The sequence below is a fragment of the Pan paniscus genome, chromosome 18 (genome assembly GCF_029289425.2).
Source record: "Pan paniscus chromosome 18, NHGRI_mPanPan1-v2.0_pri, whole genome shotgun sequence".
Taxonomy (NCBI): domain Eukaryota; kingdom Metazoa; phylum Chordata; class Mammalia; order Primates; family Hominidae; genus Pan; species Pan paniscus.
In genome coordinates, this window is record NC_073267.2 from 8,126,001 (window position 1) to 8,152,215 (window position 26,215).

At 39.0% G+C, this 26,215-nt stretch overlaps 1 protein-coding gene across 41 annotated transcripts in view; it reads left to right on the forward strand.

Annotated features, from left to right (window-relative positions):
• The window catches only part of RBFOX1 (RNA binding fox-1 homolog 1), a 2,479,284-nt gene that overhangs the window by 2,358,714 nt on the left and 94,355 nt on the right, over positions 1-26,215 (forward strand). For 36 of the 41 annotated variants that reach the window (XM_063598326.1, XM_063598327.1, XM_063598325.1 and 33 more), the window contains 3 exons: positions 3,228-3,320; positions 5,041-5,101; positions 14,994-15,047. In XM_063598326.1, coding sequence (XP_063454396.1) covers positions 3,228-3,320; positions 5,041-5,101; positions 14,994-15,047 — 208 coding nt within the window. The remainder of the gene's footprint in view (positions 1-3,227; positions 3,321-5,040; positions 5,102-14,993; positions 15,048-26,215) is intronic. The other 5 variants (XM_063598359.1, XM_063598365.1, XM_063598364.1 and 2 more) reach the window with 1 other exon arrangement.

Consider the following 26,215-nt stretch of genomic DNA (forward strand, 5'->3'; position numbering starts at 1 on the left):
AAATGTATTTCTCTTTCCACCTTTGTCTTTCCTAAACATACTTAATGCTGATTTTGGGGCAGTAGGTTTGCCTTGGGTTCAGACATGAAGCATGAGAGCAAGGTTCTGGAGTATAATGTTGGACAGGAGGGTGAGTGTTCAGTCTCACCTGGCTATGTTCTTCCCAGTGCTGTGGTAATAATGACTGCTAGTTCCAAAGGGCAGAAATGATACCACCTGGCCCTCCAGCTGTACCAGTGGGGCTATGGATTTTCTTTTCTTGCCGAGAGAGAATATAAATCCAAAGCCCTCGTTTCTCTGATTCTTTTTGGAATATGTGGCATGGCTATGGTTGCTAGGAAGTTAGGCCCATCAGGGAGGAAGAGAACGTTGCCAAGAAGCCTGGGACATGTGATTTTGGCTGTACCTCTACATGTAAGCTCCAAGTAACTGAGTCAAAATCTATAGCCAAAAATCTATAGATATCAGCAATATAAAATTCTATTTATTACAAAGAATGAAAACCTCTTTTTCAGATAGGGTGTCACCCAGGCTGGAGTACAGGGGTACAATCACAGCTCACTGTAGCCTCAACCTCCTAGGCTCAAGCAATGAATGCTCCCACCTCAGCCTCCCAAGTAGCTGAGACAATAGGTACAGGCTGTCACACCTGGCTTTTTTTTTTTTTTTTTTTTTTTGGTAGAGATGGGGTTTTGCCATGTTACTCAGCCTGGTCTCAAACTCCTGGCCTCAAGTGATCCTCCTGCCTTGGCCTCCCAAACTGCTTGGATTACAGGTGTGAGCCACCATGCCTGGCCCAAAACCTTCTTTTGATGGTTTCGATCACACGTAGTGAAATGAGAGGTCATGGAAATCAAATCACTGGGCCACACATTTTAAGCAAACACATTTCTGGACTCCAATCTGGGATTCTAATCTAGTGGATACAAAGCAAGGCTCAGGAATCTTAATGTTTAATGTCCTCCCAAGTTCCTTCTGATATGCGGCTAAGTTTGAGATATACTGGCCAAGAGTTAGAACTGTCAAATAGAGCAAAATCCCCCTAAATTCTGTCTTTTTTCCCTTTGAAGAACAATCATTTCCAAACTATACAGTTGGCGAGTGTATTTGCATACCCAATATGGGCATACTTTGTGCACAAGACTAAGCAAGACCCTTCTGTTATGGAGCAAATAATCTTAAATGAATCAGATAATTCAGGCTTATCCTAATCACAGAGCCTCACTATGGGAAAGATTATGGAAGGTAATTTGGTTCAATCCCCTAAAGTAAAGAAACGTTATTTTTCTCGATACAGTTCACCCTTGAACAACACGGGTTTGAACTGTGCAGGTCCACTTATATGTGATTTTTTTTTTTCCAACCAAAGGCAGTATTCCCAGGATGTGTGACCCATATATACAGAGGGCTGATTTTCTTCTATACTCACATTCCACGGGGTGACTGTGGGAATTGGATGTGCAAGGATTTGGGTATCCGGGGCGAGGATGTCTTGGAACTAATCTGTAGTGGATACTGAGGTACAGCTGTCTATAGAATCCCGACAAATAATCATCTACCCTCACTTGAATACATCCACATCCCGTCTTCTGCGGCTGATGAGCCTATTCCAACTGTTGAAAAGTTCCCTTAGCCAGCCCATTGGACAATACTTTTTTTGTTGTTTTATTATACTTTAAGTTCTAGGGTACATGTGCACACCGTGCAGGTTTGTTACATAGGTATGCGTGTGCCATATTGGTTTGCTGCACCCATCAACTAGTCATTTACATTAGGTATTTCTCCTAACGCTATCCCTCCCCCAGCCCCCTACCCGGTGACAGGCCCTGGTGTGTGATGTTCCCCGCCCTGTGGACAATACCTCTTTAGCCTTAAATCTGGAGGTGATTATAGAGAACTAATGTAGGACTGGGAGTTATCACCAGTTGGTTATAAGTACCATGTATTTGTAATTATTGTGCATTTCTTTAGTAAAACTAAGTATTATACTGTCCCAACTAAACTTGGAGCCAACAAGGATTATTTGATGCTAAGAGGAGCCCCAACATATTGCATGATTTCACCCAGTTTACAGTGAAAAATCAGAAAGAGCTGGGTAAATTTATGTGGAAATTGTTCGAAAGGTTGGTGTATATTTCTGAACAAGATGTACAAATATTTTTAGGGGCTTTAAAAATAATGTGGCATATTTTCTGTACTTAGGAACAATGTCAGTGAAGACAAAATATGGATTTTGACAATATAGTTTAGTGGGGTTGATTTTTGAGGCTGAAAGATTAAAAGCCAATGTACCTGTGGTAAATTAAAAGGTATATATGTTATCTATCAGTAAAAGAGGAAGTGGCCAGAATATTATTACGAATTACATTCTGTTAACAAAGTTTCTTTGCTACCTGTTGATATGAAAAATAAATATTGACCTAATGCCAGAACTTGACAATATGGGTACACCTTTCCCTTTCTGGTTAACAAAGTAGGACGGAAGGTTGTCAAATTCAAAAGCGTGTATGCAATTTGAAGAGTGGGGAAAGTATGAGCACAAACGTCGAATTGTTTGTATTATTAATCAACTGAAGTTTATTTCTATTCATTTCATGTGACTTTTTTGTTTATTAGACCAAAGAGTTTAAGGATTTATTATAAAAAAGGTCTTTCCTTTTTTAGGCTTTTAAGTTTTATTTTTGAGAAGTAAAGGCTGTAGAACTGACAAATTTGAATAACCCTAAAACTGCATGAAGAAGAGATGTTCTTAAAACCACACGGCATGACTCTGTAGGCAATGTTAGAGGATTTTGGCATTCATTGTTGAATTTCGTGCACACGTTTTATTTTATTTTATTTTTAATTTGCATGTCAAAAAAGTGGTTCCCTTTTCTTTTCCTCATTATTTCATTTTATTCTCTGTGAAGACACTGTAAATTTATTTTGATCTCATTTTCTTTTCGTTAGATTTATTTTCTTCTGTAGTGACATTTAGAAAGGTATTTTTGGTATCCTTCTTTGAATACTTCAAGGGTTACAGCTAACTGGTGACAGAAAAAATATCTTGTTCACATTTGTCGCTTAATTATTGCACATCTCAGTACTCTTATAATTTCTCTAATTTGCATGTTACAGAACTGAAGCCAGGACAAGAAATAGAAATTAAAGCGAGAGAACATTACCAAGTGGTCGTTGACTGAAATAATAATCTGCATGTTGTTTTCCCTTCTCCCTCCTGCATGCAGGGATTTGGTTTCGTAACTTTCGAAAATAGTGCCGATGCGGACAGGGCGAGGGAGAAATTACACGGCACCGTGGTAGAGGGCCGTAAAATCGAGGTGCATGTTCAAAATATTTTCCTTTTCATCTTTTTTATAAATGTCTGCTTCACGCTCATTCGTTGTTCCAGATGCATCATTGGCGTCTTGTATGTGACCCTATTCCCCCTCATTGTTTATATATATATATTTTTTTATATATAAAAAGGAAAACTGGCCTTACTTTTTTTTTAATTTTACTTTATTATGTTACTCTTATACCGCTGAAAGGTGGATGGCAAACGTGAGACAAAAGAAAGGTTAATCGGAAAGGGTTTTTTTGTTGTTATTTTCCATGTTTTATAATCAATGGGTGCAGTAGGTTCCAAAGAATAGACAGTATTGCAAACCAAACAAAATACAGAACAGTTTCTTTTTCTTTTTCTGTCCACTTCAGGGTTGAAGAGGGATCCACAGTAGTTTGCAAATTAAACCAAATTGGGAAAGCAAAAAAGATTGTTTTTTGTTTGTTTGTTTGTTTTTTGTTTGTTTTTTGTGGAAAAAACACAAAAAAAAACGAGAGGTTTTTACTAAACCTCTCGTTTTTTTTTTTTTTAAGAAGCCAGTTTGAATTTCTGTATTCTTTTGATAACAAAGTGAATAACCAAACAGGATTTCCTGTTCAATATCTGGCCCCTGTTCACTGAAAGCATAAATACCAAAATACTGACACTCACGAGTCTGCTATTTGTGCCACTGGGATCTCCCGCAACATAGTCACAGGGTCATATTTGTTAATTTTTTTTTAATACCAGTTACAAATGCTTTAGTCTTTGGAGTAAGATGTTGCATATTTTGCCTTTCATTTTCCCCTTCGACGATAACGCTTAGGCCCCTCACCAAACTCTCAGTAACCATGGTAACTGTATACAAACCCATGCTGGCGATGGTGGTGAATGGTAAGTGGTGAAGTCCATCTGCCGTTTCACGTATTTAGTGCTGATATATCTATATACATATATATATACCACGTGAATTTTTTTGACTTGTCGTATTAAGTTTTCTTGATGCTCTATTTTTTTGGATATTGGTACGCCTGTAATTGAGTGTACGTTCTAAGCTAGCCTGGGAGGCACTGACTGGATTGAGTTATGACCGGTGCACATCTTACTCAGATTGTTAACTCCATATTGTGTTAAACAATGCACCCTCTCTTTTATCCTTTTGTTAGCTGTGACGTTAAAGCTTGAATGATTTTGTTAATTCTTGCGATGTAAAAGGCTCTTGTTCCAAGTGTTGAATGCTAGATGTTGCTTTCCTGATGGTTCTTTCCTCCTAAAGTGTTGCACACGGCTAAGACTTGTTTGTCCCTTTTTTTTTGACATTTATGTTCCCTTGTACCTTGTCTCTTCTCTCTTCTCCACTGCATGCTCCTTCATATGAATTTTATTTTATGTTTAAAAAATATTTCTTGTTTCTGTGTTACCATGGAGTACACGCATGCTTTTAAATCTTCAATTATGCAGAATCTTTTAATTTGCTTTTACTGTCTCTTTATTAAACACTCTTAATGATATGACATTGCTTTATTGAAATGATCTGTAAGTTAAACGGTTATGAAGTAAATGTAATTTTAAAAATGTATGATTTTGTTATGCACCTACTGCCTTTTATAAATTAAAATGCATTTTAGTTTTTAGTTTTCTTTTTTAATAAGTAATCACGGTCATAATGCATGCAACTAATTGAATTGGGAGCTGGCTCTAGAATATGTGCTTATTTGAGTTTTCTATGTACATAGGTAAATAATGCCACAGCACGTGTAATGACAAATAAAAAGACCGTCAACCCTTATACAAATGGTAAGTAGAGATTGGCCTTTTACAAGAAATTCTCTCTACTTCTGACTCTTTAAGTAATTTAACCAGAGATTCTATTACAACAAGCTGTGTTTGCCTGGGCATTGACACTGTGTTTTTACTACTGACCTGCTACAGTGAACCACCTACATCAATAAGATCATTTTCACAACAAAGGCAAATGGAGTGTTCAGGTTAAGTGTGCCTGCCCTTCTTCCCTTCTTTCTAGAATAACTCTGTTTGGGATTGAGATGCAGTAATTATTTGGAAATTAGTTTGATAATTTCATTGGTTATTACAGTAAGTTGAGGGGAGAATTGGAGGTTTAGTTTGTTTGCTTTTCAATACCGTCTGCTCGTTGATTACTAATCATTCCTGGACATGAAATCACGTAATTTATTGTGTCTTTGAGTCTTCTCCAGAGAGATTAGTCATTTGAAGTGATTTAGAGGATGCCTCATGTCTGAATTCCACAGGGTTAGCAGAATGTGTGAGTGGGTTATTTGTTCTTCTCTGGGCTGCTCAGTGTTATTTTGGGCTAGTTGAGAATGTTGCTGTGTATTGCAGACCCCATCAAGACAATGCAATTTCTGTTTTTATCAATAAAACTTCTGAAAACTCCTCCTAAAAAGCATTCACATATGAGTTATTAAAAATGTTTGAACATTTTGATTCTTTAATTCCTCTCAAAATAAGTATCTCTTAAGATATATGGGGAAGAAACCTGCCACTGTGTTAATCAGATACTTAATTGTACCAAAAATTAAAGCAATGCAGTAAATTAAAGTATATACACATGGTAGAATATTATACCCATTAAAATGAGCAGGATAAAGACCATAAAGGGTCTCATAATTTAAAAATTGACATAAATGTTTGTAGCATAACTTTAGATAAATGATGATAATATGCCAGAATGCTAATGGTTGTGCTGAATTGTGAGACTGGCAAACATTTTTTCTTTGATTCAAGTTTATAAAAATAATATAACTTTATTACATCAAAAGGAGATATATGGAATTTTAAACTTCTAAAGTTTTAATTGCACATGGAGATACAGATTTTTTAAAGTAAAAACAAATTAAAAGAAACATTAAAGACAAGTCTAAAATATATTTTAAATAACCCCATTGCCACCCTGGTTTCCTACCTCCCCCCTCACGGGAAGCCGCTATTACAGATTGTTGTCTATAGTTTTATTTTGCGTATTCATGCCTATATATGTAGTAGGTGTTCATTTATAGTATTCACAGTATTGTATACATTTTTATGTGAATATACATTTTTATGTGAATGATATAATGATATTCATGTCATTTTATTAATTCACATTTTATGTGAATGATATAATTCATTTTTAATTGGGTTTTTTAATAAATCTATATAGAGTTCTTTCAATTTAATATATACAGATTAGACTAATTCATTTCAGTGGTTATATAATATTACACAAAGCAGATAAATAGGTTCAGTCAGAACTAAATACTGATTGTTTATCACAATAAAAGAAAACAATGATCTAGCAATGTATTATCATTTGGTAGTTTTGATTTTCCTGTTTCTTTTGCCAGTGACTACCAATTTGACAGTCAGTTTGCTCTTAATTTTAAAAGGGGCATCATTCAACAGGGACATACCGTCTATATAATAGGGCTCTAAGTTGAAAGACCAGAAGAATTACCTATTCTGCTATTTTTCTCAGCTTTATCAACCAAGACATGCCCTTAAATGGTATAGACTATTTTCACACCAGACTTTAAATGCCCAGTGCTGAACTGAAGCAAACCTCTGATTTATATGTCATACAGCCTTTCCACTTGGGTAAAAGTAATGACTCTGAAACTTGCCAGATTTAATATATGGTGACATCAACCTGACAGTTGGGCATAGTCTTTAATTATGAAGTTGCACTGGTGCCCAGGCACATGTGTGCTTGTGTACACATGACTAGCTGCTCATGTGTGCTGAGTGAGAAACTGGAGCGAGAAAAGCCAAATATTTCGTAAGCCATGTGCATGTACATTTATTTTAAAAGAGTTATTGATCAATTTTATGACTAGGGACTGAAAACTAGACCTGTAGGATTTTTTAACACAATTCAAAGCCCATTTATAAATAACTAGCCTTTCTGGAATATGAGGTATGCATTATGTGAGGCATTTTAAGTGCACTGAACACAAATGAAGTCCTATAAAGAGGACATCATTATCCCTATTTTAGAGATGGAACATTGAGGCTAGAGAAGATGAAGTAATCAATAAAGTCTTTTTTTTTTTTTTTTTTTTTTTTTTGAGACAGGGTCTCACTTTTTCACCCAGGCTGGAGGGCAGTGGCATGATATTGGCTCATTGCAACGTCTGCCTCCCAGGCTCAAGCAATCCTCCCTGGTAGCTGGGACTACAGCCACGTGCCACAATGCCTGGCTAGTTTTTTTTTTTTATTTTTTATAGAGACGGAGTTTCACCAAGTTGCCCAGGCTGGTCTCGAACTCCTGAGCTCAAGTGATCTGCCTGTCTTGGCCTCCAAAAATGCTAAGATTACAGGCATGAGCCACCACTTCTGGCCTAGCCTTTTCTTTTTCTTATGAAGTAACAAAATCTTGTGACCATGCCTGTGTGTATCAGGCATCGCTTTCCCTTTGTCTTTTTGTAGAAATGCACTCAAGTGGCAACCAACTACAATAACAAAAAAATTATTAAATGTGCAACCTCGTGTTCCTGCCAGATTTTGGCATGCACATCCCATGTCCCATTCCAGGTAGCCATGCACTCAGTTTCCAGGAATAAGTCAGTCATATGGGTCTCTCATCCATGTACCTGCAAAAGGGAACTCAGAGAATTGTTCTCGTCACACATACTGTGTATGGCACCTAAGGGGTTGATGGATAGACACAGTAGAATTTATTTAAAACACAAATGTCAATTCTAATTATATAAAGACTGTGGCTTCTGTAGTGGAGATTATGGAGAACTTTGGTATTCAAAGAAAAGTAGTTCTCCGAGCTATCCCAAGTTTCAACTCATGAGTATCACCACTACAGATAAATTCCCTTAAGTGGCAATACAATATTACTGAAAAAATATAGGGCCCTTTCAAATCCTTAATAAGCAAGACGATAGAGTTATGGCAAAAGAGGGTAAGTCGGGACCAATAAAGTCACATTGAAATGAGAAAATTAAGCCATCGGTGAGGTTCACTCATTAGCTACATAATTCATTCTCACAAAGCATAGAAATTGTACTTCAGCAAAATTATAAATTACTGGAGCTATCAAAGTTTCAGGTCATCTCCAGGTGATGAAATATAGTTATCAATGCCAACATCACCTTCATGCATTACTTCAATCATGTATCCAGAAAAACTTTTAGCAGCTGCAAAGTTTCCAGTGATAAATAAGACTGAATTCTAAATGTGATGAGATACCTGTCCATTATAGAGGGTTACAGTTAATAACATGGAGGGTGTGGATACTATTCTTAGGGTATTTAAACAATGACATAATGAAAAGCTGTAGAATGAGCCCTAGGCTTCTGGACATTCTATTAAAAAGTTCCACAAAGAGGGGATTGGACTATTTCTCTATTGCTATTTCTCCGAAGGACACCTACCCACACGGAGGAGTTGGGGTTTGCTGTGTTCTTTGGGGATCCAATGTTGGATCTGCAATACAAGATTGAGAGCTGAATTCACAAGGATTTCCTGGATGCTGGGGAAGCATGGGTGCTAGACATGGCTTTTTCATTTTCTTAGAGATGTTAGGAAGGATGAAAATGGGGCAAACATATTCAACACTCCAGAGAGAGGCATACTTTGTTGCCAGGATCAGTTCTTCCATTCACTGGCTCTTGAATTGTAGGAAGTTGTTTAAACTCTCCATGTGCCAGCTCTCTAGCGGGAACTGTACAAATGATGGGAACTAAATCACAGTTCTTTGTGAAAATTATGAGAGAAAGTGCTCAACACAATGCTAGGTATGCAAAGTGGCCTAAAAGATTATTTTTACTACTCTTTATAGCACAGTAGTATTTGATTACACATAGTTTCAATATTAAGTCATCATATTATTCCTTTATTGTCATGGGTAGTTGAATTCCCTGAGAGATACTAGTTTAAGGATCAATTCTTCAGATGCTAAAAGGGGCTGAACAGGTAAAATCAGCAAACAGAGAGTCTTTGAAAAACTCAGTCTTTTGGGACTAGCTATTGTTTTCTTACTGAAGTAAAGCAAAATATTTATCTACTAGGAAAAATCAACACCACCACCACCACTACGAATTAACAATAAAAGATCTCAAACATTTAATCTCCCTATCAGGCTCACAATGGGGAGCAGGGGCAAATGTGACTAAGTGGGGAGTTGAATGCAGTAGCCCCTGACCACCTCTAATAAGTCTGTCTGTGAGGGATTCTCAACTTAAAGTTACCATTTCTACCAATGTTTCAAGAGAAATAGAAATCCTGTATTTTAGACGGAATTTAAATGTTGGCAATAAATGCACGCCGTTAAAGGATATTCGGTGAACCCAAACAAAACACCTTTGTACCCAGTGGGAACCTCGCTTCTTTTTGTTTGGTATTTGAGAGTTGCCACCTGTACCATGTCAGCTGCCAGGTCTCTGACATCCTTAGTATATGTCTTTAGAAGGCATTGACAGGCAGTTTTTATAATTCCTGTAGCGTACATAAGGGTGCTGTCTGGAATGCGTTTCTTTGATATGTAACCCAGCAAAGCCTTAGAGAAAGCCTGTGCTGATGTTTTTTGTGTACACATTCAGACTTGGCCTTTTAACACCCAATGCAGTCATAGTTAAAACTGGAGGTCTTAACCAGCATATTTTAGAAATACTGACACTTGACCTTTGACAAGCTAAATTTGGGGAGGGGAGTGCCAATTCAGATGTAGCCCCTTGAGTCCTGGCCACAGAGGGGTCTAAACTGCTTGCGTGTCTGATACAGAGCCAGACCCCAAGACGTCTGGTCTCTGGCTCCGTTGCCTTGTTGCGGGGCTGGGGGGGCCCTGGGAGGCTGGGACCAGTGGGCCTTATCAGCCATTCTCCTTTTGTTGTAAGCCTCATTGTTCAGTTTAATGTCCTTGATCAAAATCTCTGAATTTGCAAGGCCTGGGGACATACACAAACTGCCTAAGAAATTAAAAATGGGATCATTTTGTTCATCTTCCTGACAGTGCAGGCTCTTATCTCCAGCAGGGTTATCCCAAGGGTCTCTTTCAGGTACGAGGAGGAGTCACAGGGAATGTGGGTTCATTTGCATGTGATTTGCATACATTTACATAAGCCCGCATGAGCTCTGTAAGTCTGAGTGGAGGTGATTTTCAAGGGCTGGATTCTAGACCAAATGGACATAACAGACATTTACAGAATACCTTTTCCAACAGCTGCAGAATACATCATCTACTTGTCAACACATGGAACATTGTCCAGGATAAGCCACATGTCAGGCCACCAAACAAGTCTCAACAAATTTTTAAAAAATCTAAACTATATCCAGTATTTTCTTAGACCATAATAGAATAAAACTAGAAATCAATAGCAAGAGGAACTTCAGAAAGTGTACAAATACATGGAAATTCAACAGTGTGCTCCTGAATGTCCATTGGGTCAGTGAAGGAATTTTAAAAATTCTTGATATAAATTAAAATGGAAACACGGCATGCCAAAGTCTATGGGATACAGCAAAAGCAGTGCTAATCAAAAAGTGTATAGTAATAAACACCTACATCAAAAAAGTAATTTCAACTAAGCAACCGGGACAACAGTCATCCCTAACAGGACTCTTCTGTATTTAATGTATAGTCTATGGAAGGAAGCAGGTCCTTGAAGATTGGAAGGAGACATAATCAGAGCCAGAAAAATTTTGTCTATTAGGAAAAACTATATTCCTTTAGTTTCTTTAGAGAAAAACCAAACAAATATTTATGGAATGCTTACTTTGCCAAACAACGTTTTAGGTGCTGGAGATTGATGTTGGACAGCAGTCTTGCCTGCTTGACTGTTAATTTTAATGAGGGAGAATGGTTATAAAAGACAAGAGCAAGCAAAGAAAGAAAGAAGCTAAATCCAGATAGCATTAACGGCAATGCAGAAAATAAAACTGGGAATGGAATCATGGAATCCAAGAGTAACTCTAAGAGGAGGTGGGAAAGTGACATTAACTGGCATGTTCTGAAAAGACTCCAGAGCCCTAAATAACATGAAGTCGACTTTGTGAAAAGCTAGAGAGTTCTCCAAGAAGAAGTGGATACAAAGAGACTTTGATATACGATGGTCTTGGGGGGTTTTATAAAGATGAAAATGGCCAGTGTCACTGTAGCTGGGAGAGACGGGGACAGGGAAAAAGGGAAGTGGTACCAAAGAGGTACCAAATAGTTTGGTTAATGGTTAGTGTGTGCTTATTGACTAAGGTAAGACATGTGTGCTTATCTCAAATTGGGAAGAAGCTATTGAATTCTGAGTATCAGGATGACAAAGCTGATGTTTTTTTTAAAAATTGCTTTGGTCACCATGACCAGAATGGACAGGGGGAAGGAGGAGGAAGAGGAGACAGTGAGAATTAGGGCATTTCCGCTGTTGAACTTGTCCAGGCAGAGATAGGAATGCCTTGGTCTGCAGTGGTGGCAATGGAGAAGAAGGGAAGGACTTTTCAAGTTTTAACCAATAGGATTTTCTAATGGATCACACATGGGGTATGAGGGTAAGAGAAGAATCAAGGAAGTGTTGATGAATTTTATTTTGAGCAACCAAGTAGATAGATATGCCATTTGCTAAAGGGAGAAGGACTTGCTGAGTAACAGGTTTCATGAGTGGGGGGAGAAGAGGGAGACTAGAAATTGGGTTTTCATTCCCATCGCAGAGTTCAGAAAGGTCTTTGGTTTCCTACAGTGGGAGTGGAGTAGCCTTGTTTAGAAGGGATCAAGGATCGGAAGGTTGACACCTGCACTCATGTTCCCATGATGACCCAAGCATTTCATTTTGCAGCACACAGATTCCCAGTTGGTTTCTTGTAGAGGAGACTTTATCAGTTACCTTTCTCACAGTTAATACTTGCAAACATGAGATAGCACAGATCTCCTGATGAAGGAGAGTATCATTTATTTTCTTTATTTTTTTATGAAGAGATTGCCATGTGCAGACTTGGCAAACTCATAACTTGCAGAAAGACGGGGAAATAAACAGCACATTATAGGGGGATAGACAGATTATAGATATGTTTATAGATAGATCAGTAGATAGATGGATAGGTAGGTAGGCAGATGAGATAAACATGATTTCTAGGTAGCCTCAAATGCCTCTGAGAGATCTGGAATTTTTTGCTTTGTTCTTAGAAAATGAGAGACCATTGGCAAATTTATAATCTTTAAGAGCTACACCAAAATTCACTTATAAGTATACCTTCAGTGAAAAGGAAAAGGAAGTCTTATATGCAAATGAAAGTATTTAAGGTAGTAAGGATATTCAAGAAACAAGACCTGAGATGCACAGTATGGGAAAGACACCATCTCCACTACCAATAAGAGGTAGGAGCATCAGTAGAGTATGAGATGGGTAACAGTGGAAAGATGAAGAGTGATCACTTAATAATTATTCATTTAATATGACCCCATATAGAGTTTACAAATTCTAGGTTTCTGTGAAAAACTAGAAAGAAAGAACATTAAATACGTCTGCAGCTTTATTTTCAACTAGTTTTTTGTACTTTTTCTTAGACTTCAAGTTGAAATGTAGATATTAATTCCCATATCCTCAGGAATTAGACTTTTTTTTAAAAAAAGGAAGCAGTGGAATTTCAATTGATCAAATTGAAGTCATTTCCATACTCATAAAACACATTCTGAAATGTCTGAACTAATATTTATTTTTACATCACTATAGAAATTCTTATAAGGCAAGATGTGATTAATATAAGAGAAGAGGGTGTCAGTATGAAATTTCAGAAACCGCTAGGGCAGTAGGTCTCAGAATTTCATGTTTCTTTCTGTCACTCTAAAAATGGGGCCCAGGAATTAAATATGCCTCCCAGGTAATAGAAGTATAACACTTTGAGAAACTCTATTCTAAGATCATCCCGGGGGCTGTAAACCACCTAGCTTCTTCAAGTTGGAACTGAAAGTTCTTAGAAAACATTCTTATCAAGTTTTAGAAAGTTCTGGATTTCAATAGACATACTGGCCTGTCTGTTGAGTTAGTGAGCCTCTGTTTTCCTTAGTGGATATTAAGAACACCTCTGGGCTATTCTTAGGTCGGGCAGAAAATCACACCTCTGTCTTCTCGGCAAACCTCAGAGAGTTCTTACTGTCAAAAATACCTTCCTTCACATTCAAACTTTAATCATTGCCTTTTCTCAAAAACATTTATTAAAGGACCTTTGGTATTTGGCCTTCTGCTCAAGGACTCGGAGCAAAGGAGTACACACCTTACCCTCCTCTGTCTTTCAAGGTTTTTTTTTCTTCTTGAGACAGAGTCTCACTCTGTCACCTAGGCTGGAGTACAGTGGTACCATCTTGGCTCACTGCAACCTCTGACTCCCAGGTTCAAGCGATTATCATGCCTCAGCCTGATTAGTTGTTACTACTTTGTATTTTTAGTAGAGTCAAGGTTTCGCCATGCTGGACAGGCTGCTCTCTGGAAACTCCCAACCTCAAGTAACCTGCCTGCCTTGGCCTCTCAAAGTGGTAGGATTACAGGCATGAGCCACGGTGCCCGGCCTGCGTGGATTTTTTTTTTTTTTTTTTTCCCGAGAGAATCTCACACTGTCACCTGGGCTGGAGTGCAATGGCGTGATCTCAGCTCACTGCAACCTCTGCCTCCCAGGTTCAGGTGATTCTCCTGCCTCGGACTCCCAAGTAGCTGGGATTACAGGTGCCCACTACGATGCCTGGCTAATTTTTTGTATTTTTAGTAGAGATGGGGTTTCACTATGTTGGCCAGGCTGGTCTCAAACTCCTGACCTCGTGATCTGCCTGCCTTGGCCTCCCAAAGTGCTGGGACTACAGGCATGAGCCACTTCACCCAGCCCGCACGGATGCTTTTATGAAGACTTAGCCAGCAGGAGCAGGAAACAATAACAAAACCCTAAAACGTGATCATTCTCTGGAAATTGTTCCCCTAAATAATGCCCAGCATATATGTAATGTGCTTTCCAATTTGAGAATATTCTTGTATGCTCTTTTTTGTGAGTAAAGATTTCTAAAGGGTCAGGATTCATTTTACAAAAAACTCTCCATCCAGAACATTTGGAAAATTACAGGATTCCATTAATCATATATACAGATTATTTGAAAGTTACCTTAGATATCATACATTGATTAAGAATTTTTTACAGTTCCTGAATGCATTAAAATGTAGGCCACAGTAAATCTCTAGGGGATAAAATATCATTTTCTGTGGTTTTTATGAAGCACTTTGGAATTCTCTAGTATCTCGAGGTTATAATTAGGAATGACAATTGTTAGAATATATTGCTGCCAAGAATTTTGTTTATGCAAGCTTTCTAATTTTTGTGAACTTAATGCAGAGGGGTGTGATGGATTATCTAGCAGTGATATATAAAATAAGAAAAAATTGAAATTATTATAGTAGTTCTAAAAAATATTGATGGAGTAGAAAATTAATTACCATGTCATTTTCAAAGGGTTCACTTGTGGCTGGTCAGTAGTTTCCATTCCATTAACTTGCACTGGCAGAAAATCAAAGAAGGGCATAAATCTATTTTCTTATGTGTGGTTTTTAAGTATTTTTATGCATGCCCAAACGACACCTCCTTTACATTTTAAAATACAAAATGAGATACTTTAACCCATTTGATTTGTGATTCATTTGCAATTATATAAGATGTTGAATCAAATGTGATAATAATGTTTTTGTGTATTTGTTTTAAGGCTGGAAATTGAATCCAGTTGTGGGTGCAGTCTACAGTCCCGAATTCTATGCAGGTACAGAGTTTCTCTTTGCACGAAGTCTTCTTGGTCTTTTCTAAATGTGCTTTGCCTGCCAAGAATGAATGAGTTTTGTAAAATAACCTGAAGCAAGTGAATTCCTATCCTAACAAGTTCTGAATGATTTCTTTGGGCAAAATCAAGAGTGCTTAAAACAGTTTAAAAATTACAAGGGAATCGTGTAAGTTTCATGGTCGGGGGATCAGCGTGGAGCCACTGCTCCTTAGGACAATTCACATTGATTTTGCCCTAAAAAAAGCATTGTGACTTTGTTCAATAGTGTATTGAACAAATGGAGAGCTGCTCACACCCATTGTATTTCAATGTGCCTGAATGTGTGTTTTAGCCATACATTTCCATTTGGGGTTGGCATTTTCTTTTTCCTGGCAAAGCAGAGAGTCGAGTTGGCTTAATTATTCCAATAATGTGGGAGTGATTTAGAATTGCCAAGGGAAGGCCTATTTCGATAACTAAAAAGTTGTCCGTCTTCTTTCATTAATCAATTTCCCTTAGCAATTCCTTTTCTCTCTACTTTGCCTTCCAGAGTATGTCTCTCTCCTCACCCCTTCCCTGCCTAAGCACCAATTACCTCTCAACTGGGAAATCCATTCTCTTAGAAATTTTGGGAGAGCCTAACCCAGAAGCATTAGTGGCTGAGATTTCATGTCTCGATGTCCTAGGCTTGGCCTGTCACTACTGCCTGTGTGTCTCCTTGCTCTTGAACAAGGCTGCATTGAATACCTAGGACCTTAGTAGGTTTGCCACATGGCTATTTAAAAGAAGTCTTTCTTTGACGTGGCTCTTGCTTTTTAATAAGGAGAAATAAATAATCCGTTGATCTAGAGCCACTCCCTTAGTAACCTCTTGATGGTAAGTCATACCCCTTGCTTTGTTTCCTCCTGGGCTGCCTAACTTTTGTCATTTTCCTAATACTAAACACTGACCCTTGTAGATGAGAAGGGAACACAGAAAACTTAGCTACTCTGGCACAACAACCAGTCTGACAAAATTTAAGTTAAAAATGTGGTAAATCTGGAAAGGCTCAACAGGATAACTGATTCCTGGATTTTACGTAGGTGATGTTTGGAGTTGTTCTTCATGTATGAGTTTTACCAGGAGCCTGGGTTAAGTCCAGGGATTCTAACACTGCAAAATAGCTGTGTTCACTCTTGTGGGGGAAGAGACTTAGGCGTCAGGCTTTCTATGATCATATTGCAAACCCTACCACCTGAGAAGACACCTCTGCTGAGTAAGGAACATGGAAACCATGCCTACACAGCTCAGGTTCAAATTCTGCCTCCCCTACTCACCAGCAGTGTGACTCTGGGCAAGTTACTTAACCTCTCTGTGCCTCAGTTTCCTCATCTATTAAATGGAGATGATATTAACAAACTCATAGTAATTTATTAGAATTAAATGGGTTAATATATGAAGAGTGGTGTGTACCAGCACCGTGTAAACATTTAGTAAACAAAAATGAATATGTTAATCTCTTTACCAGGAAGGCAAAGTTAGCTGCATATTCTGCTGAATTTTGAGTATGCTATGAGACAAAGAGATTCTTTTCTTCATTGATGAGAGTACTAGTCCTTCAGTTCTCAGTGTGTTCATTTAGGGGCTGTTAATTTCTGGGATCAGGGGCATGGCAGTTTATTCAGGGGACACACAGAACATGGCATGTATTGCTGGGATGCATCTTTGTGCAAAGCTGCAAGGAAATCAAATACTCCAAATGGTTGAAAAGTCAGACAACAGCTTCCATGTGTCCGCAGCAGGCACTGCCCATGAATGGAGTAGTTAGACTAAAGAAATGTCAGTTTCTCCTTCTATATGCACATATCTGAGTGCATATTTCCAGCCTAAAATAGTCCAGTGAAGAACAAGAAGCCTTCCCGTGGGGAGGAAGGGTATGGATGTGAGTGTTGTGGTGGAGAGGGCAAAATGCATTTTTACATTTTTCTGGTACTGTGCGTTGGAGTTGCCAATCACCCTTGGGTCTATTAAGCAGGAAAATACCTAATATCCCCGTTACTTGTGCTTTCGTAGCCACAAACATATCTGTGGGTGTTGAGGAGGACATTAAGACAAGAGAAACAGTTAAGACTGATTTATAACTATAAGAATAAATTAATCTGCATGACTTCTAGAACATTACAGCAGCTATTCAGATTAGCCCAGGGCCCAGGCTCAGAAGTTAGATCATTAGGTTAGAGGAAAAGAAAATGTTATAATCTAAGTTAATATTTACTGGATACTTTCTATGGGCCAGCACTGTTCTAAGCACTGTACATAAGTTTAATGTATTTAATGCTCATGGCGATTTTCCAAATGAGGATACCAAAATGCAAAAAGTTGGTATTACTGCTCTGAGATTTCAGCTGGTCAGGCGGAGGCCAGATTTTGAAATCAGGCTTTGATCATCTCAGAAATCGTGTTCTTTACAACCAGTTGATACTGGTGGGGTTTTTTTTGTTTGTTTGTTTGTTTTGAGATGGAGTTTTGCTCTGTCTCCCAGGCTGGAGTGCAGTGGCGCGGTCTCAGTTCACTGCAAGCTCCGCCTCCCGGGTTCAAGTGATTCTCCTGCCTCAGCCTCCTGAGTAGCTGGGACTACAGGTATCCACCACCATGCCCGGCTAATTTTTGTATTTTTAGTGGAGATGGGGTTTCACCCTGTTAGCCAGGATGGTGTCCATCTCCTGACCTCATGATCCGCCCTCCTCGGCCTCCTGAAGTGCTGGGATTCCAGGCGTGAGCCACTGTGCCCGGCCCTTTTTTTTTTTTTTTTTTTTTTTTGAGGCAGTTTTGCTCTGTTGCTCAGGCTGGAGTGCGGTGGCATGATCTCAACTCTCTGCAACCTCCGCCTCCTGGGTTCATGCAATTCTTCTGCCTTAGCCTCTTGAGTAGCTGGGATTACAGGCGTCTGCCACCATGCCTGGATCATTTTCGTACTTTTTTGTAGAGACAGGGTTTTGCCGTGTTGGCTAGGCTGGTCTTGAACTTCTGACCTCAAGTGATGCGCCCAGCCTGTTTATTTTTTTTTTTAATATTAAAGGTCATGATTCCAGTCGACTGTCTCCTATGATCATGCTACTGCTCTGTGTGCAAACCAATGAAATAAAAGAAGAGAGGTAACATAATCATTCTGTATGATTCCAGCTGCCACCACCACCACCATATTCACAAGTGTTACATGAGAAATCTGAGTATCTGTGTTTCATGCTGCCACTATCCGGATTATCTGGAAAATCCACATGCTTTCCTCTTTTCAACTGTGCGTTTGTATGTAGGTAGACAGAGCTCATAATATTCAGAAATGTGGGGACATGTTGCTGTAATTTTAACACTGCAGAGCAATTCCTTTGAAATATTTGAAGACCTGCAAACACTGAAAGTCTGGCTGGCTTAGATCTGAAGTTTCAGGCACCTGCATCTATGGAATGGACCTATGCAAAGCGATAGATGCAGAGTGCATTCAATTCCATATCCAGGTATAATTATTACTGTCACGCATCTACAGATCCATGACTAAGAATTTATGGGGCATTTAAAATTTCTCCAGCTCTAAAAATAGTCTGAATTTGTCTTGCAATTCTGAGTGTGCCTCAAAGCTGAAATGAAGACCTTGTCATTGACTGGCTTTGTATTTTTAGTAGGCTGGCTCTGTATCTGCTTAAGATAGAAAGCCAGACTTATTAGTCATTTCTCTATATAAGATTTTGTGTTAATGACATATTTTATAATATTCCCGTAGTGTAATTATTTGATTTTCTGAAGCTTATGCAGAATTAACAACCCAGCCTCCAATTGTCTCTCAGAATGAGGCATGAAAAGTTCACATATTTTGTAAATTAAAATCAATATTTTCAATCTCTCCTAAAGGTAATTTTCTTAATTTAGTAGACTTGTCCCGAACATTTATTTTCTCTTTTAATTATAAAATGGCAAGTTATTGACCAGGCATGGTGGCTCACGCCTGTAATCCCAGTACTTTGAGAGGCCGAGGAGGGTGGTCTCAGGAGTTGGAGACCAGCCTGGCCAACGTGGTGAAATCCTGTTTCTACTAAAAATACAAAAGAACTAGCTGGGCATAGTGGTGTGCCCCTGTAATACCAGCTACCTGGGAGGCTGAGGCAGAAGAATCACTTGAACCTGGGAGGTGGAGGTTGCAGTGAGCCAAGATTGCACCATTGCACTGCAGCCTGGGTGACAAGAGCAAAACTCTGTCTCAAAAAAAAAAAAAAAAGGCAAGTTATTGATTTTTGTATGTAATGTTTTGACTCCCCAAGTATGTTTTTATTGCAAACTTGGGTGGGGTGGGGGCGAGGCAGGAAGAGCCATTGCACTTAATGAGGACCTTTAATTACTATTTGCATTGATAAATTATGACATTCCTTCTCCCTCACACGTGCCTTCCAGAGGAAGCATTGAGAACGTTCTAATGTATTTTGGATGGTTTTTCTTTTCTGAATTCTCATCAAGTCATACTTATAAAAATCTTTCTAAATGCTTATTCCATGCCAGTCTTTCGAGCAGATACACATACATGAGCACATCCCATGACATATATTAATATAAACCTTCTCCCAGGAGAGATGGGTAGTTTTCTATAAAGCAAAAACAGCATTGATAATTTCTCCTAAAATCTAATCATCTCCAGAGTCCTCGAGGCTTATTCAAGACAAATGATTGTTAAGTCCCCACACACAAATCCAGGTGAGTCATGAAGTCTTTGGCCAATGTGTATGGCACTTCTTTAGATTTTAAGTAAAATCAAGGCAGTAAGGAGAAGTAGACTCAGAATATCTGTACCCAGTAGCAGGCCTCATGTTATCTAGTGTAGTTAAAAATAGTGTTTCCAAGAATGTGGAGGAATAGGCCTCAGAGGGGATTCTTACACTTTCTCTGTCATTGTGAGAATTTCCCTTGTCTTCTATTAAAAAATATATATATTTTTTAAAAGCAGTATCTTCTAGAGATAATCACAATATCCAGCCAATGAAACTGTTGATTTACGGCACCTTTAATCTTCATAAATAAGTAAAGCAAAATCAAAATAAATAACAGAAGGTTACACAAAGTTGTCAGCATGGTGCTGACAAATGGTAAATTTATCTGTTTCTCAATTGCCAGTAAGATACACACTGCAAAGCTCATCCACGTTGTATATCATATCTGCCAACTCATTTCTGTGATTAAATATTCCATCAGCGGGGCTATAAGGCAGCAAAGCTTAACAAGATTCATAAGATGCACCACTTGAACACACATAACTCACTTCCGTGGATGGAGAGCACCCCGCCTGCAAAGGGAAATTGGAATTGAGTTAAATTACTCCATGAGACGTGATCAATAGGGAAAGGCAAAGATCTTCTAACGGAAATGCAGATCTAAGATATAGTTAGGTCCCAGAGATGAGATACATACAATTAAAGTAAAAATAAGGAGATGCAGAGTAAATCAACTTGAAAACCTTGAAGAAAACAAAAACCACCCCTAGGGATACTTATTATTAGTGGAATTTGGGGGGAATAAGGAGATTCTGAATGGATACTCCTGAAAAGAACAATTTCTGGTTTTGAGAGGGAAAAGAAAATGACAGGAACTAAAAATGCGCCATGCCTGACTGCAAAGTCACATTTGAAAGGTGGTCAGGTCTTGAAACAAGCTCACCCTAGGGTTACAGGGACGATCAGATAATATGAGCATCAGAGAACATCACAGACTGTAAAATAGAAATAGAAGAGATTCATGTGATCACCAAAGTCACCTCGACTGATTATATCCATTTCAGAAAGAACCTGGCCACGGATCACATGACTTGATGCTGGGCTAGGTGATGGGAAAGTGGATTTGGATCTCAGTATGAAGTTTAAAAATGAAGAGGGTGGTTATAACACTCTTTGATTGCTTATCTCAAAAGGGCAACTGTATTTGACCTCGGATTTACCCATACAAAGTTATTGGTTTTCTGTGGGCTAGAGTGAACCATGATTCATCTCAGAATTGGGTCAAAAGAAGGTCTATGAAGGCTCCCTCACATTCTTTCCTCCCACTTCCACCACCAAGAGTCTATCACAGTTAAGAAAATGACTTTTAGTCATACTTTCAGCTGTACTTCTTTTCAATTCCCTTCCTACAATTTGGATACAATAGCATCTGAGAAAAGTTAAGATTGTCTAGAACCCACCTTTGATCACTGTGGTCCCTGATACAAGTTTGCTCTATTTTATTCAGATTGGCATTGGGCTCAGGGTGATTTGGCTAAAAAAAGTCCTAGGTATAAAGCATGCCCTGTTTGGGATGAAAGAGCACAGTGTGGGTTTACAAGGTAACTGTTACCATCCAAGCCCTTCAAAGCAGCAAATATTCAGGTGCCCCTCTTGGCTCCAACACTTGCTCATACCCGCCGGGAGGACTAGACTCAAATCAATGGCCATAGGGAGCAGTTCCTCATGAACCGTTGACCTTTGGCTCTGGGATGTTTTGCATAGTTTACGCATCTGCCAAATTCAAATGCAGTGCACTTCAGTGAACTGGAACAGGAGAGTCCAGATTTAAGTCCCCGAGCAAAGGATTTTCAGCCTGGAAATGTTCCACTTCAAAGAGTTTATCTTGCACATCTGTTTACCTTTCCCTCCCCTTTTAGTTGTAATTCACTTCGCTTCTCTCCTCTCCTCCCCTCTTCTGTCTTATCAGATTTTATTCCAGCCCTGCCCATATTTGGCCTTAATTTTTATCTGCGTCCTTCTAGATCCCACAGAGGGAATGCAACTCATCTTTGATGAAGCCTGTGGGGTTTTTTGATCTTCAAATAAGATCAGTACTTGCTTATGTGCTAAAAACTGCATTTTTGAAGTAAATTGGTTCTTTTTTGTGTGTGTGGGAAGTCTGTCAAGAACTGCTCCCCCCAAAAGCAGGGGGTGTCAAGATAGTCCTTGTACAAGAAGTCTCACATCCACGCTATGGGAAGCGAATGAGGTTTGGATATCCGACTCTGGAAAAATTTCACAGGGGAAGTTTTAAGTTACTATTGTCCACATAGTGAGAAACTCAAACCATCAACAACAGCAAGCCACTTCCAGGTGCTTGCTCTGTGCTGAACACCTTGTTTCTCCTCAAATCCTTATGAAAATGCTATCCCATTATTTTCATGATCAAATTATGAAGTCAAGGTTTCTGGGAAAGCTTACCTCATTCGCCAAATCACAGAACTACCATGTGAAAAATTCTGGTTATCATATAAAGGTCTTTTTTCCTAAGTTTCAACCCCATGTTTTTTCACTGCTTTGCTACGCAGCATCCTCAGGAGGTGTAGATGAGGGCATGTCCTCAGTGTCTTCTATTCATGAGGTCACAGAATATAATAATGAATGAAGGTCGGGCACGGTGGCTCATGCCTGTAATCCCAGCACTTTGGGAGGCCAAGGCGGGTGGATCACGAGGTCAGGAGATTGAGACCACCCTGGCTAATATGGTGAAACCCCATCTCTACTAAAAATACAAAAAAAAGTATCTGGGCGTGGTGGCGGGCACCTGTAGTCCCAGCTACTGGGGAGGCTGAGGCAGGAGAATGGCGTGAACCCGGGAGGCAGAGCTTGCAGTGAGCCGAGATCGTGCCACTGCACTCCAGCCTGGGCAATAGAGCAAGACTCCATCTCAAAATAATAATAATAATAATAATGAATGAAAACACATTTGCATTTAATATTGTCTGCCACATGCCAGAGTTCAGGTTGAGAACTTTACATATATGTACGTAAATTAGAAGTTTTCAGGAGAAGTATTGTTACCTTCAATTTGCAGGTAAATTAGATCCAGTGAAGTTACGATGCCAGTGGGTGCTGACTGTGAAAGTTAAGGAGTAGGGCCAAAGCTGTTATCTTTGTGACTCCAAAGCTCATTTTCTACCTACAAGCTGCCTCCCACAATGCTTTAGTTAACCCAAGTCCTAGATTAGTGATTCTTAATATGGAGTGACCTTTCTCTTAGGGGAATTTGGCAATTTCTGGAAACATTTGTTTCACTGTTACATCTTGGGTGGTGGTGGGGGCGGGGATTGGGGAGTGTTGTTCACTGCTGACATCTAGTGGGTGGAGGCCAAGGACGCTTCAAAACACCCTGCAATGCACAAGACATTCCTTGACCACAAATCGTTATCTGGCCCAAAATGTCAATAGTGCTGGGTTTGAGAAATTCTGTCCTCATTGACGCTATACAAGATGCCACATATTCATGGAATACCTTAACAACTCTCATGCCCCACTGGTTGCTACTGCTAATAATGTATGAACAGCTGCAGTCATCAATGGCAGTCAAAGAATTTGAAGACTTTCATGTAAATGTTTCATCTTTGGAGCATTGTATTGTGATTGTTTACTCCAGAAGGGAAAAGCATAAACTTTGATTTTATACCACACAGCTGTGTTGGGAGTCCCCAAGACCACTCTCAGGCTCCATGATTGATTAGAAGGACTCAGAGTTCAAAAAGGCTGTTGCACTCACAGTTAGTTTATTATAACAAAAGGATACAGATGAAAAATTAGCAAAGAGGAAAAGTACATGCAATGAAGTTTAGAAGAAACCTAGCAAAAGCTTCCAGGTGTCCTCTCACCGTGGAGTCACACAGATGTGCTTAATTTTTCCAGAAATGGCATGTGACAGCACAGGCATAGTGTTATCAGTGATGCTCACCTGAGCCTTAGTGTCCAGTGTTTTTATTAGCGGTTCTTCACATAGGCAAGCTGCACCTGCATGACTGACCAGCTCTCAAACCTCAGGCCATGCTATGGAGGTGTGAGGAACAGGAATTCACCATAAATAGTTAGCATAAACAATTGGATCAAACCTATATGGTGTGGTCCAAGGCCTCAGGCATACAAAAACAATTTTGTTTTTGTTTTTGGGATGGAGTCTCTCACTCTGTCACCTAGGCTGGAGTGCAGGGGCGTGATCTTGTTTCACTGCAACCTCTGCCTCCCAGGGAGCTGGGATTACTGGTGCCTGCCACCACACCCAGCTAACTTTTGTATTTTTAGTAGAGATGGGCTTTCATCACGTTAGCCAGGCTTGTCTTGAACTCCTGACCTCAAGCAATCCTCCCACCTTGGTATTCCAAAGTGCTGGGATTACAGGTATGAGCCACCATGGCTGGCGCAAAAATAATTTTATCAGGCAGATAATATTCTAAGGCCTGATATTTTATCTCCCAGGAGCTGGCCAAAGTCCAATCCTAAGGACAAGCTGTTGTGGAAAATGTGCAAGGTTTGAGATAGCCCAGGCCTGCTAGAATCAACCCTTCCCTGCACAACCATTAAAAAAAAAAAAAAGTAAACTTGCAATTTATAGTGACATCTGTAATGATGGTAGTAGTGAGGATGATGATGGCATAAGAAACATGATACCACTGGGTAGCTTGACTGTAAGAAAACCAAGCCAAATTTAGTTATGAAAGAGAAAAGAATGTACAGCTTGTTAGCTTAAAGCAGGGGTCTGCAAACAACTTATCAGTGTAGGCACAGATAGTGTTTTTGACTTTGTAATCCCTATGATCCCTGTTTCAACTACTGAGTTCTGCCATTGCCGTGTAAAAGTAGCCATAGACAATGTGTAAATAAATGGGCATGATTGTTTTCCAATAAAACTAAGGACGTGGAAATTTAGATTTTATACAATTTTCATGTGTCACAAAATAGTTGCTTTTTTTCAAACATCTAAAAATGTGAAAGCCATTCTTAGTTTATGGCCCGTACAAAAACATTGTCCCTACTTTGCTGAGCTTGGCTTGAAGAGCTCAACGGTAATTAAGCCACCAGTTTAAGCCCTTGAGAGTTTTTCTTTTGGTTTTTTAAATTGCACAGTTTTAGCGGTTATATACTACATGAACCCATGACCTTAGCTGGATGGCACTCAGTTGTTTGATGTTCATCAGGGAAGGGCCAAAGAGACAGACCGTGTATTAACACTTAATCCTTGTTTCCATGAATTCACCTTTTATTGCAGAATTATAGTATCGGGCGCTAGACACTGTGCTAGGTGCCGAGGTACCAAAACAGACCCAGGCTTTCCCTCTAGAAGTCAACAGGGTAGTAGAAGGATGCAAAACAAACTATCAATGCGTGTATAGTACACAATGATACCTGCTAGAGCCAAAAGAATAACAAGGCTCTCTGCATGAGGAGTCAAAGGGGTGGTGTCAATTGAGTCTTAAAGGGTAAGAGTTCACCTGGTAAGAAAGTGGGTAAAGATCATTGCAGGAGGGAATATGGAGGTGGTTGGTAGGGTCCCAAGTTGTTTCTCAACCTTTATCTTTAGAATCCATTGAGAAAACTTTAAAAAAAAATACACATGCTTGATCTTCACCTGATACCTACTGATGGGAATTTCTGAGCCAAGTTGACGTTTTTTCCAAAGGCTAAGGTATATTGATCTGTTGAGATTAGAGAGTACCTTCTAGAGAAAGGTTGCAAAAGACCTTAAAATTTTACATAATGAAATCTGAATTTTGGAATTTATCCTTTCAGTGGTAGGCAGCCATTGAAAGCTCTATTAAAAATAACAATTATAATTAAAAATAAATAAGCAAGACACCTGTTGGTGAGTTAGTACTTGTATCTATATTCACACTGAGTAACAGTCTTATAATTAAGACTTTTATTATTACTAATATGTGCGTTAAGCCCTGTGGTGCTGGGAGACTTAGGAGCAGATTATCAACTATTCAGCAACCCTGGAGATTGGGTTCTTAATTACTAATCTAGTGCCTAGGACAAAGGCTATTGTGAAGCTTATTTCCTGGTTTTCTCTAAATCTTCTAAGAAAGTAAATTACCAGCGATTTCAAACGCAAGGTGACATGTTTTTTTTTTAATGTTTTAACTTGTTATCATTAGATTATAAACTCATTAGTTTGAAAGACTTTTTGCTTCCCACTTTCATTGTTCTTTTCAAAATTTGTTGTTCTTATTCCCCCAACCTATTAAGTTGGTGTATAAATAGAAATAAATTCACCCAATAGTGTTTAATACTCTTTCTGTTAATTACATGTAGATACTCATTCTCTACATATAAAACAGAGCTGTCCTGTTGTCTTTTGAAAACGTAGTTTTGAAGAACCAGCTGACAAATGGCAAAACCCTACTTTGAGTAACTTCGTCAATGACAGTTAAT